This window comes from Podarcis filfolensis, assembly GCF_964270895.1.
Source record: "Podarcis filfolensis genome assembly, chromosome: 11".
In the NCBI taxonomy this organism is placed as follows: Eukaryota; Metazoa; Chordata; class Lepidosauria; order Squamata; family Lacertidae; genus Podarcis; species Podarcis filfolensis.
Genome location: NC_139613.1, coordinates 15,083,264 through 15,099,065, shown reverse-complemented (window position 1 = coordinate 15,099,065; position 15,802 = coordinate 15,083,264). Strand labels below are relative to the sequence as shown.

The 15,802-nt window shown below is 43.3% G+C and overlaps 1 protein-coding gene across 1 annotated transcript; it reads right to left on the bottom strand.

The window, feature by feature from the left end:
• Positions 1-688: 688 nt before the first annotated feature.
• On the bottom strand, positions 689-15,802 carry LOC310744753 (O-acyltransferase like protein-like; the record flags this gene model as incomplete). Its single annotated transcript, XM_083576370.1, has 15 exons — positions 689-2,114; positions 3,122-3,264; positions 3,799-3,982; positions 4,381-4,510; positions 5,033-5,146; positions 6,315-6,394; positions 6,504-6,669; positions 7,122-7,223; positions 8,403-8,505; positions 9,989-10,159; positions 10,879-11,105; positions 11,211-11,349; positions 13,147-13,225; positions 14,175-14,314; positions 15,658-15,802. 15 exons carry the CDS (start codon positions 15,800-15,802, stop codon positions 1,989-1,991), a joined length of 2,049 nt encoding a protein of 682 aa, XP_083432496.1. The 3' UTR covers positions 689-1,988.

The following is a 15,802-nucleotide window of genomic DNA, read 5'->3' as shown; positions in this document are numbered from 1 at the left end:
ATTGCAGGGGGTTGTCCTAGATGATCCTTATGGTCCCTTCCAACTCTACAATTCTACATACAAAATGCCATTTATTCCCAAGGCAATGTGTTTATTAGCATCAGGTCAAGAGGAGCAAACTCCTGTTTTATTCCTGTAGCCAGGAGGGTGCTATGATTTAAATTGGGAGTTTCTAAAGTGGGAGGAAACATCCTCTAGTGAGGGGTGTTAGGATTACCTGGGGGGATGTCTTGCCAAAGGCAAGGTAGTTCTTTTAAAATGAGATTCAGAAGCAATACAAAATACACAAGTGAGTGCGAAGATTAAATATTTTATTCTAAAACAGCGGGGCAATGTATAGAATACTAAGCAAGCACTTCAATCTGCTACTTGGAAGCCCTCAAGAGGCGACAAAGTGACTCCCCCAGGTAGCCTCAGTTTGCACGGCCCTGAGGCCGATCAGTCCATGCACAAGCTTTCAAGAAGCTCTGCCCAAACCATCTGATTTTATAGATAGCCTGTGTGGTTTCCAAGAAGAAGAAGAAGACTTTGGATTTGATATCCCGCTTTATCACTCCCCGAAGGAGTCTCAAAGCAGCTAACAATCTCCTTTCCCTTCCTCCCCCACAACAAACACTCTGTGAGGTGAGTGGGGCTGAGAGACTTCAAAGAAGTATGACTAGCCCAAGTTCACCCAGCAGCTGCATGTGGAGGAGCGGGGAAGCGAACCCGGTTCACCAGATCACGAGACTACCGCTCTTAACCACTATACCACACCGGCTCTCCAAGACTGGCTATGTGCAGATCATCCATTAGCCACCCCCTCCCAATGCCTCACTTTCTCAAAACAATGTCCAACATCAAAGAAGGTACCCAGCATTATCCTCCCCAACTGATTAAGGCAGTTGTGTGTGGGACTTCACCTCCTCCCAACGTTCTCAGGACATTAAAGACTGTTCTCACACCATCAAAGAACTTAACAAGAGCGAGGGAGTGGGAAGGAACAGAGGCAGGAAGGGTAACCATGTCAGATCACTAACTCCTCCATACATTTTTGTCTTCCGGGTGCATTTCCCATACAGGGGAGGGCACTAAGACGCAAGCAGGTGGGGAGGTCACTGGAGGTGTGAATGACTTTCAGACTCCGAAAAGTTGGCATCACTGGATAGTGTTCGTTTGTTGAAATAAGTAAGCTAAATAGTTTTAATTGGATTTTGGATAAAATCAATTGTTACTGTTTTGAATTTTATTGTGTTATTATATTCCTTAGTGGGTCGTGCAAACTGCTGCTGTGAATACAGTGGTACCTCGGATTACATACGCTTCAGGTTACATACGCTTCAGGTTACAGACTCTGCTAACCCAGAAATATTACCTCGGGTTAAGAACTTTGCTTCAGGATGAGAACAGAAATCGTGCTCTGGCGGCGCAGCGGCAGCAGGAGGCCCCATTAGCTAAAGTGGTGCTTCAGGTTAAGAACAGTTTCAGGTTAAGAACGGACCTCCGGAACGAATTAAGTACTTAACCTGAGGTACCACTGTAATGCATTTTATAGGTCAGGGGGCACTGGGGATGAGTTTATGGAGCCAAGGGGGCGGAGGCCCAAAAATGTTTAGGAACAACTGATTTCAGTGAATTTAAAATGCGGAACTGCATGGGCTCAGAGTATTTATTTTCTTTTAACTAGGGTTGGTAAACCATTTCTTCGCTGTAACATAGCAGGAACATTTGCAGAAGTGGTTGCAAAGCATGGAACAGCGGCAGTGAAGAGAAGAGGGGTGTTAGCTGTGTGCTTCACAATTGGCTATCTAAAGGGGAGGCCTGGCAAGACCATTAATTCCAGATTCTGAAATTTCCTGGCCACTTCATTCCTGAAGAGCCTGGGGTGCACACGTTCAGATCTTCATCACTATACAGTTCTTCTGGAGCGCAACAGAAGAGCCCCTCCTTCAAAGGGAAAGGGTATGGTGGGGAGGGTTAAAGACATCACACCTTTCCTGCTTCCTCCTTCACAGCTGTACCACTTGTCGGCAAGCCGCAGCCCGCCTTAACGCTTGCAGAGGCATCTCAACCATCACCGTCAATGCCAGCCCAACCATGAACGTCATCAAGCAGTGTCCAAGGAACAGATAGAACTAAAAAGATAAGTGCAAATGGAAATAAGGGCAGATCTGTTAAGCATAATTGTTCAACTGCACACTGAAATGGAGAGTGACTATATGTATATTGCTGAAAGGGTTTAACACTGGGACATGCCACTGAAGCTCTCTGAGCTCTAACAGGTTGATAATTAATCAACTGGTGTTCTCTGCTAGCTCTCATGTGAGTGTTTAACCTTAGATAGGGCTGCCATACGTCCAGAATTCCCAAGACATATCCAGGATTTGTACTTCGGAAATTGGGTCCAGGCGGAATTTCCAAAAATTGATTAAATGTCCGGGGAAACCCAGGCATATGGCAAGCCATGTCGGAAGTGTGGTTATTTTGGTGACTTTCATAGAAAAATAGTTCATAAACCTTCAATTCTGGGTTGTTGTTGTTTTGAAAAAAAGGTCAAGTTTTGTTTCCGGATCTGAAATATGACAACCGAGCCTTAGATCATGTGATTAAGGTATTCAATTTCAAATCTCCATTTTGAAAAGGAGTTGCCTCTTAGTCTTTTGTTCCCAGGCACAGCCAGAGAAAGATGTGATAATGAAGCCTCTCCAGGAGCTGCATAGCCTTAGGCTGGATGCAGGCTAATGCAAGCTATGGGAGAGACAGAGCTTTGGTTTTTTTCTCTGATCATAATGCAGTTCTGCAGCCAAGTAATGTGCTCACCCCCCAAAAAAAAAAAAACCATACCAGCGTAAGTGTGCATAAAAGTGTATATATTAGTGAAAATAACATACCAAAGTGTACTAGATTATGGAAAACGCTTTGAAAGAATGTGTGTGTTTGGCAAAACTTCCCACAAAAATGTGAAATTTGCACTAAAAGGCTGACAAATTTTCAAGAGGAGTTTAAACACACACACACACACAAACAAACACAAAAAAAATTCAAATTGCTGCAGAAATGCAGGAACTGAATTGAAAATTTGGAAAATCGAGATCCTGAAGAGAACCAAAACTGACAGATCCATCTATCCTTAATCACTCACCATATTCATGTCCGAGTAGTGAATGGACGTTTCTTGAAGTCCATTATACAACAAAATCAACATTGGGTGGACCAAGTAGCAGGCGTAGCTGATTTTGGCAACCACTGACCAGAAGCCCCATGAAAGCATCCAATTGATGAAACCTAAAAGGTAAAGATAAAGATAAAGGTACCCATGACCGTTACGTCCAGTTGCGGACGACTCTGGGGTTGCAGCGCTCATCTCACTCTATAGGCCGAGGGAGCCGGTGTTTGTCTGCAGACAGCTTCCGGGGCATGTGGCCAGCATGACTAAGCCGCTTCTGGCGAACCAGAGCAGCGCCCGGAAACGCCGTTTATCTTCCCGCCAGAGCGGTACCTATTTATCTACTTGCACTTTGACGTGCTTTCGAACTGCTAGGTTGGCAGGAGCAGGGACCGAACAACGGGAGCTCACCCCGTCGCAGGGATTCGAACTGCCAACCTTCCAATCAGCAAGCCCTAGGCTCTGTGGTTTAGACCACAGCAAATAACAAACCTTTAAAGACCCAGTTGTGGTGTAGTGGTTAGAGTATCGGATCGGGACCTGGGAGACCAAGGTTCAAATCCCCACTCCTGAGGCCCGATGAGGAGGCTCTGAGAGTCACATTCGCCCCACTGCCCGGGCGTGAGGTTCCCCATTCCTACTCTGTAGAGTACCTCCATAGCCTTCCTCGCACGCAAAAATTATCCACCCTACAGCGATAGCCCACAGTGTCCGGTGAGTAGCTTGGTAAATGGCTGTGGCAGGTGAGTAGTCGAGGGGGTCTTGTAACGTATAGGCCAAAGCAACTACCATAAACATGGAAAACATTGCAGAAAGCCATCCAATGGAAGCCTGCACCTGCAGAAACACGAGAACGAGATGTTTGATTGCATCTTAGTTCATTAGGACATTTCCACCTGACTCTGGTCCCACCTTCCTAATGGGTTTTGACAAAAGAGTTAGCCAGTTCAGACCAGCTGGTTGTTGTAAATTAAAAAAGGGGGTGGGTGGGTGGGTGTTAAACTTGGGGAAAGGATCAGAAATAAAACAACAACAAATGCATTCTCAGGAGGGATGCAGAGTTCCAGATATTCTGAAAAGCATTGTTGGTCATATTGGACTATGACACAAACCTCACCAAACCTGTCCCAGATTTCTTTGGAGGACGCCACCGCAGTTAAAATGGTTTAAAATCAATACACATTTTGTTGTGCAGATAGGTTCCCAAATGTTTGTTAAACACGCCCTCCATTTACCTTGCTCCTTAGGACTGGGGTTTGCTGCTGGTTCATGTACAACCCAAGAAGAATGCCAACTAGAAATGGACCGTATCGGCAGTAAGGTTTTGAGTAATACTCTGCGAAATACATCACAGTGGCCGTTTTCCTGCAAGCATATTGGAAACGGGTTATAAAAAGATTATACGGAAGGCTTGAAAGGAGAGAAAGAGCATTAACTGATAACTATTCCTAACTAAAAACATTTGGCAAATGACTCCGATGGAACGATTCTCCTGAGGTAAAATATATGAGAACCAAGTCTGAATGTTGCTGCTGTTAACAAACGTGGCATAACCCAAGTCTTCTGCTCTGAAAGGAAGTGTGATAACACCACCTGTTTATTTGCTTCTCAAAATTCACAGGTTTTGCCTTTTTTTAAAATTGGTTGGGAGAAAAACACATTAGGCAGATGAAGTGAGTCAGTCAGATGACATCTCCATTAAGGGCAATTTTCTTCTCAGGGTGATATTCCAACTTCTGTTTCCAAAGATTCAAGAACCTCCGACATACCCCATAGCATGCAGAGGGTTACTTTCTCTTGATTAATTAGATTCCTGACTGCGCTTTGGATCTCTCCCAGCATATTATTGTGACCTATTATTGAAGGGGGAAGTTTCCAGAACCTTACCTCATATCACGAGGATTTGCAACAGGAAGCCTGTAGAACAATGACAGCAGTGCTGTCACTGTAAAAGTCGTCAGGAACAGCAAAGTCCCCAGAATTATAATTCCTTGCTTGCTCCTGCCAAAATAATAGAAATATAAGCAAAAATAGAAATATAAACAACAGATGGGGCCTTTTGGGGGGGGGACTTTATATTATTCATTTAAATGATAAAACACTTAATAACAAAAAGTTATATTCAAAGGGTTGCTTGAGAGAGCATGTATTTCCCTGTTATAACTGAAGTAATACTAGTTTTCCAAGGGGAAGCAAAATAATTCACACTCTAATTACCCACAGGCAGGCATTCAGCTTGGAAGAAACAAAGCAACAGACCAAATGGGTCCCATTTGGTACAGTTTTCTCATGTTCTAAAACAAATTCACAGAGATACAGATGCTAAAAGATAAAGTAAAGGACCCCTGGATGGTTACGTCCACTCAAAGGCGACTATGGGGCTGCGGCGCTCATCTTGCTTTCAGGCTGAGGGAGCCGGTGTTTGTCTACAGACAGCTTTCTGGGTCATGTGGCCAGCATGACTAAACAGCTTCTGGCACAACGGAACACCGTGACAGAAACCAGAGTGTACAGAAACGCTGTTTACCTTCCTGCTGCAGCGGGACCTATTTATCTACTTGCGCTGGCGTGCTTTCGAACTGCTAGGTTGGCAGGAGATGGGACAGAGCAACGGGAGCTCACCCCATCGCGGGGATTCGAACCACCAACCTTCTGATTGGCAAGCCCAAGAGGCTCAGATGAGCAGGACTCTGATCCGTGCCTCCCACGTGGGGTGGAGGGGTCTTAGATTCCTCTGGTGGCAGCAACAGCAGAAGGCTAGGCAGGCTTTTCTGGAAACTGTCATTCTTCCTTGCCCCACACCCTGTTTTAAATGTGCTATTTATATTTGACTTCACCTAGCAATGGTGTTTTTTTCTTTGAATTTTTTTTTGTTAACTTTTTGTTAAATATGTATTCTGTAGTTGACTTCCTTTGCAATGTTTTATTTTGAAATCTTTAAGATAATATTTTAGTTTTCTGTCAATTATGTTGCTTTGACTGTATACTTTATATTTGACTTTCTTCAGAAATAGTTGATTCTGGATTGTTTTGTTGATGTTTTAATATGCTGCAAACCGCTTTGAGGGTTTTTCTTGAAAATACAAAGTGGTATAGAAATGAAATAAATCAAATAAATAAATTATGAGGAAACCTCATGGTGGATGTTCACTGCCGAAGAAATACTCACCTCATGGAAATATAGACCAGCAGAGGTGTTGTGAAATAAAACTGGAAATCATTTGCAAGGTACCACGTCCATCCATTACACTGAAAACGGGGTGGGAATGGGAAGACAAATGCATACTTTTAATATATATTATTTAAAATATATATTATGATACAATGCCCCAATAAATAGTCCATCGTACAGACTTACTGACTCTTGCCCAGTGATAAAGTTGTTGATCAGCAGTAGGTTGGCCCACCACGTTCTTCTACAGTTATCAACATCGAGTTTCGAGAGCTCCCAAAATGTCCCCCAAGGAGCCACAGAGTAGAAACCGATTAAAAGGCACAAGGAATATATATGGAGCGGCTGAAGCCTACAAACACAAGAGCAAATGTGGTCAGGTTGCATGCAGGCACACAGTTTTCAACACATTGTTAAACAAATTCAAACCTGATTGCATTTGCAAAGCAGACTCCCTTCTCTTAAACTTCATCCCTGCATTCCTTTGCAAGCCCAGCTCAATAGCAAACTGGAGTAATTAGTAGTACAGTAGTACCTTGGTTCTCAAACGTGACCCGTTCCGGAAGTCCATTCCAAAACCAAAGCGTTCCAAAACCAAGGCGCGCTTTCCCACAGAAATTAATGCAAAAAGAGACAATTGATCCAGAAAATGAAAGCAATAAACAATGTACTGCAGTCACACAATCAATCAATCAGTAGCTGAACTGGGTTCCACACAGTCACAAAAACAAAACAAAAAAGCCACAAAAACAGAAATGCAAAATAAATAGCAAAAACATGGATCAAACCCTCACAAACAGTTACCGGAAAAATCGGCGCCACAGGTACTTTACTGTGAGGCGAAAGGTGATCCGTTTTTCAGAGAGATTCAACATGTTCAAAAAGGACCGGCAGCTCAAAAAGCCACTGAGGAGAAAAAGAACGGTGGTTTAATCGCCCGTTCTAAAATGCCTGTCCTTCAGTTTCCTTTCCAAACAGAGGTATTCAAAGTGATGAACAAAAACAAGTCCCCCAAAATTAAAAATAAACTCAAATGCAATAATACAGGAAAACACACAGCGTTATAATGATGTAATACCCAAAACGAAAGAGCCCTAATGAAGAAAAAAAAAAACACAGTAGACATCACAATGTAATAAGCAACTGACTCAAAATCCTGTTGAAAAATATGTCCTCAGACATCATGAAACATGGACAAGGAGGGGGCGCAGTTTGTGTGATCACAGTAGTTGGTGGTGAAGGTGCCAGTTCAAACAACCAGGGATCCCACGTAATCCTGGCTGTCTGAGCTCACCAGCAGTCCCATGTGATCCCTATGGCGAGGGATCCCATAGGGGCGAAGTGTGAACCTATGGGGCAAGGTGAGGCAGTTGCCTCAGGGCAGCAGGCTCTGGATAGATGGGTAGCAGACCTGGCCACCCTCCATGGAGTCTGCCCTGGGCTTGTTGTCCTCTGTTGCTGCCATGCGCCTGCTCCCCCAGGGGCAGGGGAGGTCAAGTAGGTGAGCAGCAGAGCCAGGCAGCATGGACTACCAGCAGGATCTATTGTCCTACAGATCCTGCATGAATAAAACACCTGTTGTTGTCCAATGCTTCTTCAAATAATTACCAGGGAATAAGCCTCATGTTCCACCTTTATAGACTTTGCAAGGTTCACCGCCATGAGATGTTAGATGGTTATTTTTTATTTAAAAATATAACTTCTGACTTAAAGGTAAAGGTACCCCTGACCATTAGGTCCAGTCGCGGACGACTCTGGGGTTGCGGCGCTCATCTCGCTCTATAGGCCGAGAGAGCCAGCGTTTGTCCGCAGACAGCTTCCAGGTCATGTGGCCAGCATGACTAAGCCGCTTCTGGCGAACCAGGGCAGCGCACAGAAACGCCGTTTACCTTCCCGCCAGAGCAGTACCTATTTATCTACTTGCACTTGACATGCATTCAAACTGCTTGGTGGGCAGGAGCAGAGACCGAACAACGGGAGGTCACCCTGTTGTGAGGATTCGAACTGCTGACTTTCTGATCGGCAAGCCCTAGGCTCTGTGGTTTAGACCACAGCGCCACCCGCATCCCCTAACATCTGACTTACCTGATGAGAAAAAATGTGTCAACGCCTAAATAAAATGGTCCACTTAGAGAAAATACGTAAAGAGGGCTTTTAAGCACTTTAGCTTCCCATTCCAACTCATTATCTGTGGTAACATATAAGGAAGAGAGAGAGAGAGAGAGATAAACAGTCAGGAGATATTTGGAAATCTACTTAACTCAAGCATATCTCTGCAAACGAAGAGAAACATGGAACAAATCAGGTCCAATTGTGTCTATGGGTTTTTTAAAAAATAAGTTCCCTTCCTCTCACTTAATACCTTTCCAAAGCAGTTTACAAATATTAGGAGTTCAAATAATGAGTCTTTGAATGTTCAGGCTATGGCAGTCATACTTTATGTTAGGCTAGACTTTGCAAATACAGTACCCTACTGACGTTTTCATGTCTCTTGGAAATTTACAGGAACTATTTGTTAGACAGAGGATGTTTTGAAATGTTAGAACTGCTGCTCCTCTCCAGCTAAAAGGGATGAGTGTGTGTGCCTGTCTTGAAGATTGAAATATTGTATTGAAATTGGGGCAACCCAGAAAACAATCACACAACTTCCTGTGCCCATTCAAAGGCGAGGAAGAAATGAAACAAAACACACTGTAGTGTGATTGCCCTCCTTGAAGACTGAGGTGCTGGAATGAAAATTGGCATGTGTCTGGTGTCACTAGATGGAACTAGATTTAGTTATATCTGGGACACTGAGTCAGCAGTGTCCTGTTGTTAGTTTGTTCTTGTTCAAGATAGACAATGAAGTTCTTGTCGAAGTTCTTAACGGCTGTGTCCTTAATCCTTCTTTTACAGAATGTATGTTGAGGAAACCCTTCCAAATTTTATTGATTTACAACATTTATATCTCACATTTCCAAAATGTCCAAGGCAGCCAAGAAAGACAAAGAAACACACTATATCTCAGAGGTGAGGAGAACTCACGGGCTTCCAGATATTGTTGTACTCCAGTTCCCATCAGCCCTGGCTAACAGCTTCAGTGGATGGGGATTATGCGAGTTGGAGTTCAGCAACATCTGGAGAGCCACAGGTTTCCTGCCTCTGAAATTACACACACACACGAGGGAAGGAGAGAAACACAGAGAGAGAAATAGAGGAAAGCTGTGAAATCCTATCAACCAAAGTTCAGAAGCAAACAGGTCTTCCACAGTGTGGAGGAAGAACATAAGATTCTTCTCTCTGAAGCAGACAATCACAAAGTTTTGGTTTGGTCACTGAAAAGGTCCTTTCCAGTTCAAACAGCAGCTCAGCCTCTCCATAATCATTCTTAAAGGACCCAGGAAAGATGTGAAATGCACTGAATGAGATATATCAAGTGAGGACTCTCGTTGTTCTTTACAACTCTCTATTGAACAAATCTCATTGCCTCTACATAACTGATCGCCCTGTCAAAAAAAAGAAAAAAACCCAAAGCCAGGACTATTTAGCAGCAAGTCACAGCCCATGAACCGCAATCCCGAGTGTCAAATATGGAATAAAACAGCAGTTGAAATGAGTAGTGAGTTCATTTAGAGAACACTGTGTTTCCTTTAAAACAGGAATATATCTGCCTTTGTAGCTTCAGCTCCTACCTAAATTCTGCCACGCTGTCATTTGACTTGTATGCCCAGAAATTACCCACAAGAGACTCAGCGCTCTGATACCATTTAGAGACAAGGAGACTTCTTTACAGGGTTTCATCAGCCAAATGGCTGGGAGATGGTTTTGCAAGGAAAAACACTTCAGAACGCAGTCCAAGGTACCTAAGAATATTAAAGCAGCAGAAATTAATTCATTATGCCATGTAGATTATACGTGTTCTGCCAGGTAGAGTGAAGAAATAGTCCTTTTTCGAAAGCATGCACGCACTTAACTCCTTGGGGCTTACTTCTGAGTAGACATGCATGGGATCGCATTTTAAGACTGGCAGATGATGGGGGATAATTAATGGACAAACAGCTTCCAAAACAAACAACAGCGCTTTTCTTCCAGCTACATAGGCTGCAGTTGGAGTCACATCCATTTGCAAAGATTATTGCTAGCCTCACAGGACTTCCCTCTTCTCTGCTCCGGAGGGTTGGGGGGAGAAACTCAGAACAGATTTGGGGGAGGGGTGTGAGTGGAGGAGAGATGGAGATGGTTCCTTGGTGCTACACGGAATACAACTCAATACCTTTCAAAATTCGTTTTGGATAGATTGCCACATAGAAACCTGAAACTGAATTTTTAATCCTCCTAAAATTATCCTGAACCTGAACCCAAATGAACCCTGTGGGAGTTGAAGATTTCAGGGCTGGCTTTCTCCCACCTCCTTGTCCTCGATTCCCTCTGTTGCCTTTCCTACTATCTCAAAATAGATTGTAATCTCCTCGGGACGGAGACCTGCCCTCCCCACGTCCCGCACTCTGTGATGCTACCTGCTCACAGTAGGTGCCATAAAAATAATTACCAAAATCACCATTAATAATATTGCAGTGCTTACTTTGCTTTGAACTATCAAATGCGGCCAGCGCTGCTGATACAGGTTCATGACTATGTTTCCTCTCTGTTTTTGATTCGCTTGCATCTCTTGCAACGAAAGATGTGCTCCCGTAATTTGCAGGAGGCAAACCGTCCGATGGCAATTCATCGCGCTTAGCCTTCTCCCATACATCAGCGGTGTAAATGGTTCCAATGATTGGCAAGATGATGAAGGAAACGCTCACGAACCTGGAAGGGAAATAGAAGATCATTACTGCAGAGTGACTCTCGCTCCTGAGAGGCACGGTGTTCAGGGTCAGTTTCACGGCTAAGACGTCTGCCCTCAGTACTTACAAACAAACTGCTACAAACACATCAATAGGGAAAAGGTTCTTAGCGCATCTGGCCACAGTCAGGAACGAGGCCGTTGAATTCACAGCGAACAGAGACGGAAAAGGCAATAGGAAAGAGATGGTCTTGAATTTAAATACACCTGTCAAAGGAAGAATAAGTTAATAATTTCACGGTCAGGACAATGGAGCCTTTTGTGATCACAATTTTTACCAGCTTGTTCAACGGAGTAAATGGAAACATTTGCTCTTTTAAGTCCCAGAAAGTGTTTCTATTCGGCACAAAGGTTTTAATGCACATTTTCCAAAAAATTATAAACTTCTAGTGGCCTTAGGAAATGAATCTCTCACATGAATTCCCTTGGTTGTTTCACCTTCCTTGCAGAAATATGGAAGAAACAGAGTTGGTATAAGCCCATGAGAGGTCAGTTTAAGGGCCAAATTGCAGGTGACCAACAGTGACCTAGGTCTTAGAACCTGAGGTCTGCTAAATGTTGTTGGACCCCAGCCAGCATGGCCAAGGGTCAGGGACGATGGGATATGGAGTTCTTCAGCCGTTGGAGGGTGACAGGATGGGGAAGGCTAGCATACAGCGCAATCAGAAAAATAAAAGTATCCATTCTCCCTTTCAAAAGTACTTATAATGTTGTTTTTCCTGTTCTTTGTAAAGAACAAAGAGGCCAGTGAAAAATGAGAAGGAAGAAAAATAGGAGTAACGACTTAAGCACATTGCAGGATTCCCCCAAAATAGACCAGAGGCAATTGTATTTCATCCAGCAGAGGCTTACTGCTTTTTAATGGGGGGACGCAGGGGTACTTGTACCCCTAAACATTTTGTGAATCTAAGTTTGGCCTCATTTTGGGGCAGTATTTCAATACGAGTAGGAAAATGAGAGTACCCTTAAACATTTTTTTAAGGAAAAAAGCACTGCTGCTACTGAAGGGAAATGAGCATAATGGTCACAAATCCAATAAATTCAGGATTGGCACTGTTCATAAGAAATCCAGTTGCAGCTTATCTTAGACTTACCTTACACTTACAAGAACTTATAATAAGACTAAACTTTAACATTAAGCATACAGAACACCACACCAGAAGAAAGAGATAGAAAGAGAAAGTAAACCCAGGCTCCTTCTGGACTATTAATATAGTCAGCATGACCCTGACAGAAGAGATAATAGAACCAGTTTAAACCACCTGTACTCGGCTTCTCGGAAGGAATAACCCAAACACCAGAAACCGTCCGCTTGTTTCTTTCACATAGAAATAAACCTTCCAGAACCCTCTTGAACTAAGCAGAACAGGAAAGATCTCTACACATCCGATCAATACTTTCTGTACTAAGAAATGCAAACTGACAGTTATCTGTGGAAATGGGGTGTTATTTATTTTTAGATAGTAAGCACGGGAGCTTTGAAGGAGAGCAAAAGTAGATCCGTCTAGGTACACACTCTAGCCTGTTTGTAATGTCATGTTAAACCACAAACAAAGTTTGGCTATGGTTTATGAACATCATGCTGGTGCACGAAGTCTGCACTATTCTGCTTCGGGTTGCGCTAGGAGCAACAAACCATAACCCTTGGCTTGCCATGTCATCTGAATGCAGACCCGCGGTTTGTTTCTCTCCAAACTTATATGTTTAATTACCAGATGCATGTACTGACATTAATGAGTCTGTGGTGTGAATGGATGGTGGCTCATGGTTACTATTAGTATTCTCCATATATTATTTCCTTTTCTTTATTTTCTTTAATAATTCCCCCCTTTGTTTTCTTTGTTTAATCTGCAAATAATAAAACTCATGTTAAAAAGCGTGAGTGACGGTTTACACACGGTGTGTGAACTCAAGACACGTTTCATAAATCCACACACATTGGATCTTCAGTTTCACGTACAAGATGTTATACAGCAACAAGCAACAAAATCACAGTCAATTTACCTAGCATGGCCAGTGCCGTAATTTCTTCTTCGTGGCAGGAACTGGGGGCACATAATCCATTGTAGTAATCAATTCTGTCCTAAGAAATAGAATGCTTTTCAGTTCTCTTGTTGCAATAGGTTTAAGAGAAAATAGATATACTGGCAAAAGTAGACAAATAGAGTAGATACCCAAGATGCACTGATTTCAAGGGCATTCTGGCAAAACTTGAAAAATACTGAGATTCTGCACATCAGCGGGACAAGAAGATTCACCAGAGGCCAGGCTGTCATGCAGCCGGGGACAGTTAGAGATCTGCTCTGGGGTTTAAAAGTACAGCCCAAGACATTTTGCTGCCTGTGGTGCAATAAGAAATGGTGCCCCTTGCCCACTCCCTGCCAGTAAAAATGCAACCCCAGTAAATTAAAAAAACTAACAATTCGCTGCTCTTCCCTGACACTCAAAATGAGCTGTCTGAGGGGCTGAAGTCAAAGTAGGAAAGCCTGCTAAAAATCCTTCTTTCTGTATAATTATTAAAAGTTACAGGACTTGCCAGTTAGGTATGAATTCCATTTGTATCCTGAGCTTTTTATCCTCAGAATAAACCTGTAGCCTAGAAGGCAGTGCTTTGCTCACGTATGAGTAGGCATTTGAGACCAGGTATTTAAGATTTTAATTTAGCAGAGCTCTAACAAACAGCAGAGATAATGACTGCGGTTAACTTCCTTAATTTATTTTAGAATTCCTGCCTAATTTTGGTTTATACCCTCTCCCCTAGAAGTCCCCCCACTTCATTCCACATTAGTCAGCGTGTGCCCCAACCTTCCAGAGCAGTTTTTAAGGAGTACAGGGTGCGGAGAGGAGGAGACAGGACACTTTCCACCTATGAAATTCCTCAAGGTAACTTATCCTCACCTTAGAATATTACCTCTGTCTTCACCAATTTTACCTCTGTCTTCACATGGAGTCTCTCTCTTTTTTTGCTGAAGAACCTTTGGGAGTTGCCCTTCCAACACAGTCATTCAGCCAACCCAAAGTAGGTCACACACCTGCTGTACTTGGAGTTTGCAGTACTGCCCTCGGAATCTTCCGGAAGGTGCCTCAGCAGAAATGCATTCAGTGTAAGATCCCAGTCTGTCCACATTCCCACCAAGGACATTGCTGCCAGGTTTCCCAACAGAATCGTACACTGTAAAATCAAAGTAAGGATGCTGGGCAAACTACACATGGTCCACCCATAAACTGACTAAAGGAAGGATGCAATGAAAGGAAGGGGGCCAGAGGCATTTGGGGGAAATGAGAGGGTTAAGCTGCCTGAACCCACTGCTACTCTGCCAAATGCTTTGGTTGGAATGGTTCTACTATGTACTAATTTGGTTATTTATACTTGCATTATGATACCCTAGGACATGGTAGTTAAGGATGGGTTCCCCAAAGCTGGCATTAGCCTGGGGGTGTAGCAAAGAGCCCTGATCTCTTACATCTGCCTTAGAGAAGAAGTTATGCCTCTCCCTGAATACACAGGCAGAGATGGAGACAACCACTGATATTCCATCCTAGTTAATAGTTGTGTAGGAAAATGCATCACCTGGGTGATTATTCTTACCCAACTGCAATGAAAAAGTAATGCCAGTAAAATTCTTCCATCCGGCAAAGAGATGGATAATTCTGGTAGTAATTAAGACCATGATGGCCACACCCCCCCCAACTTCCAAAAGGTGCCAGTCTACCTAAAATGACATTATTGGCGACTGGCAGGACACAGTCTGTTGTCAGACAAGTCCCACCTGGGTCCAAACCCCTTAAAAATGGACTGCGGCCAAATGGTCCCTGTCCCACAAATCCCATCCAATGACTGCTACACGTGAGTAGACCAGAAGCCCTGTTTGTAAGCAGGTGTATTCGGATAGACTTAAACTGAAAGGTTCCTTTTTTAATTTTATTGAAGCAACATTCTGCCTGTCTTCTTCCTTACTTTTTTATTATTAATAAACTTCATAAAATTTGGCTGGTGCGGTCTTGAGTGCATTTTTGCCAGAGCCTCAGGGTTAGTTCAACCCTGCATGCACCTAGGCCATCGGTCCAGGCTACATTTTTGTATGAGAGGGAGTTGGTTTCTGGGGAGTGACGGATGAGCCGGATGATATCTCTGTTTCCCTTTTAAGAATTTGCCTAGGATCCCAGAAAGCATTCCTGCCTGGGCCAAAGTGTTCCTAAGACGGGTGAGATGGTAGCTTACTTGTGGAATTCAGCTGAAAGATTGGGGGGGGGGGACCAAAAAATTAGTTGGTTTGGCCTGTCATTGGCTCTGGCTGCACTTACTGTTTGTCTTCCTGCTGTTCCCCCTAACCTTTCTAATAGACAACAACCACCACAGCGAATATCCTGATTGCCGCTTTAATTATATGTATTTGAAATACTTTTTTAAGCCACATCAAGAATCCTAGTTAGCAGGTGTGGAGATACATATTTCAAATAAATTAGCAGGCCAAGAAAACTCAAGCAAGCACACTTTTAAAATATTCTACTTACTCTTTACGGCGTAAGCTTTGGGTTCTTCTGCATTCAGGTCAGAAAGGAATTCTGTGACGTCTTCCCAACATCCAAGAGTTATATTTATTGCAACAGAAGCAAAAGGCAGTAAAAGAAGCAGGAGGAGTTTGAACCCAGAAGCCAT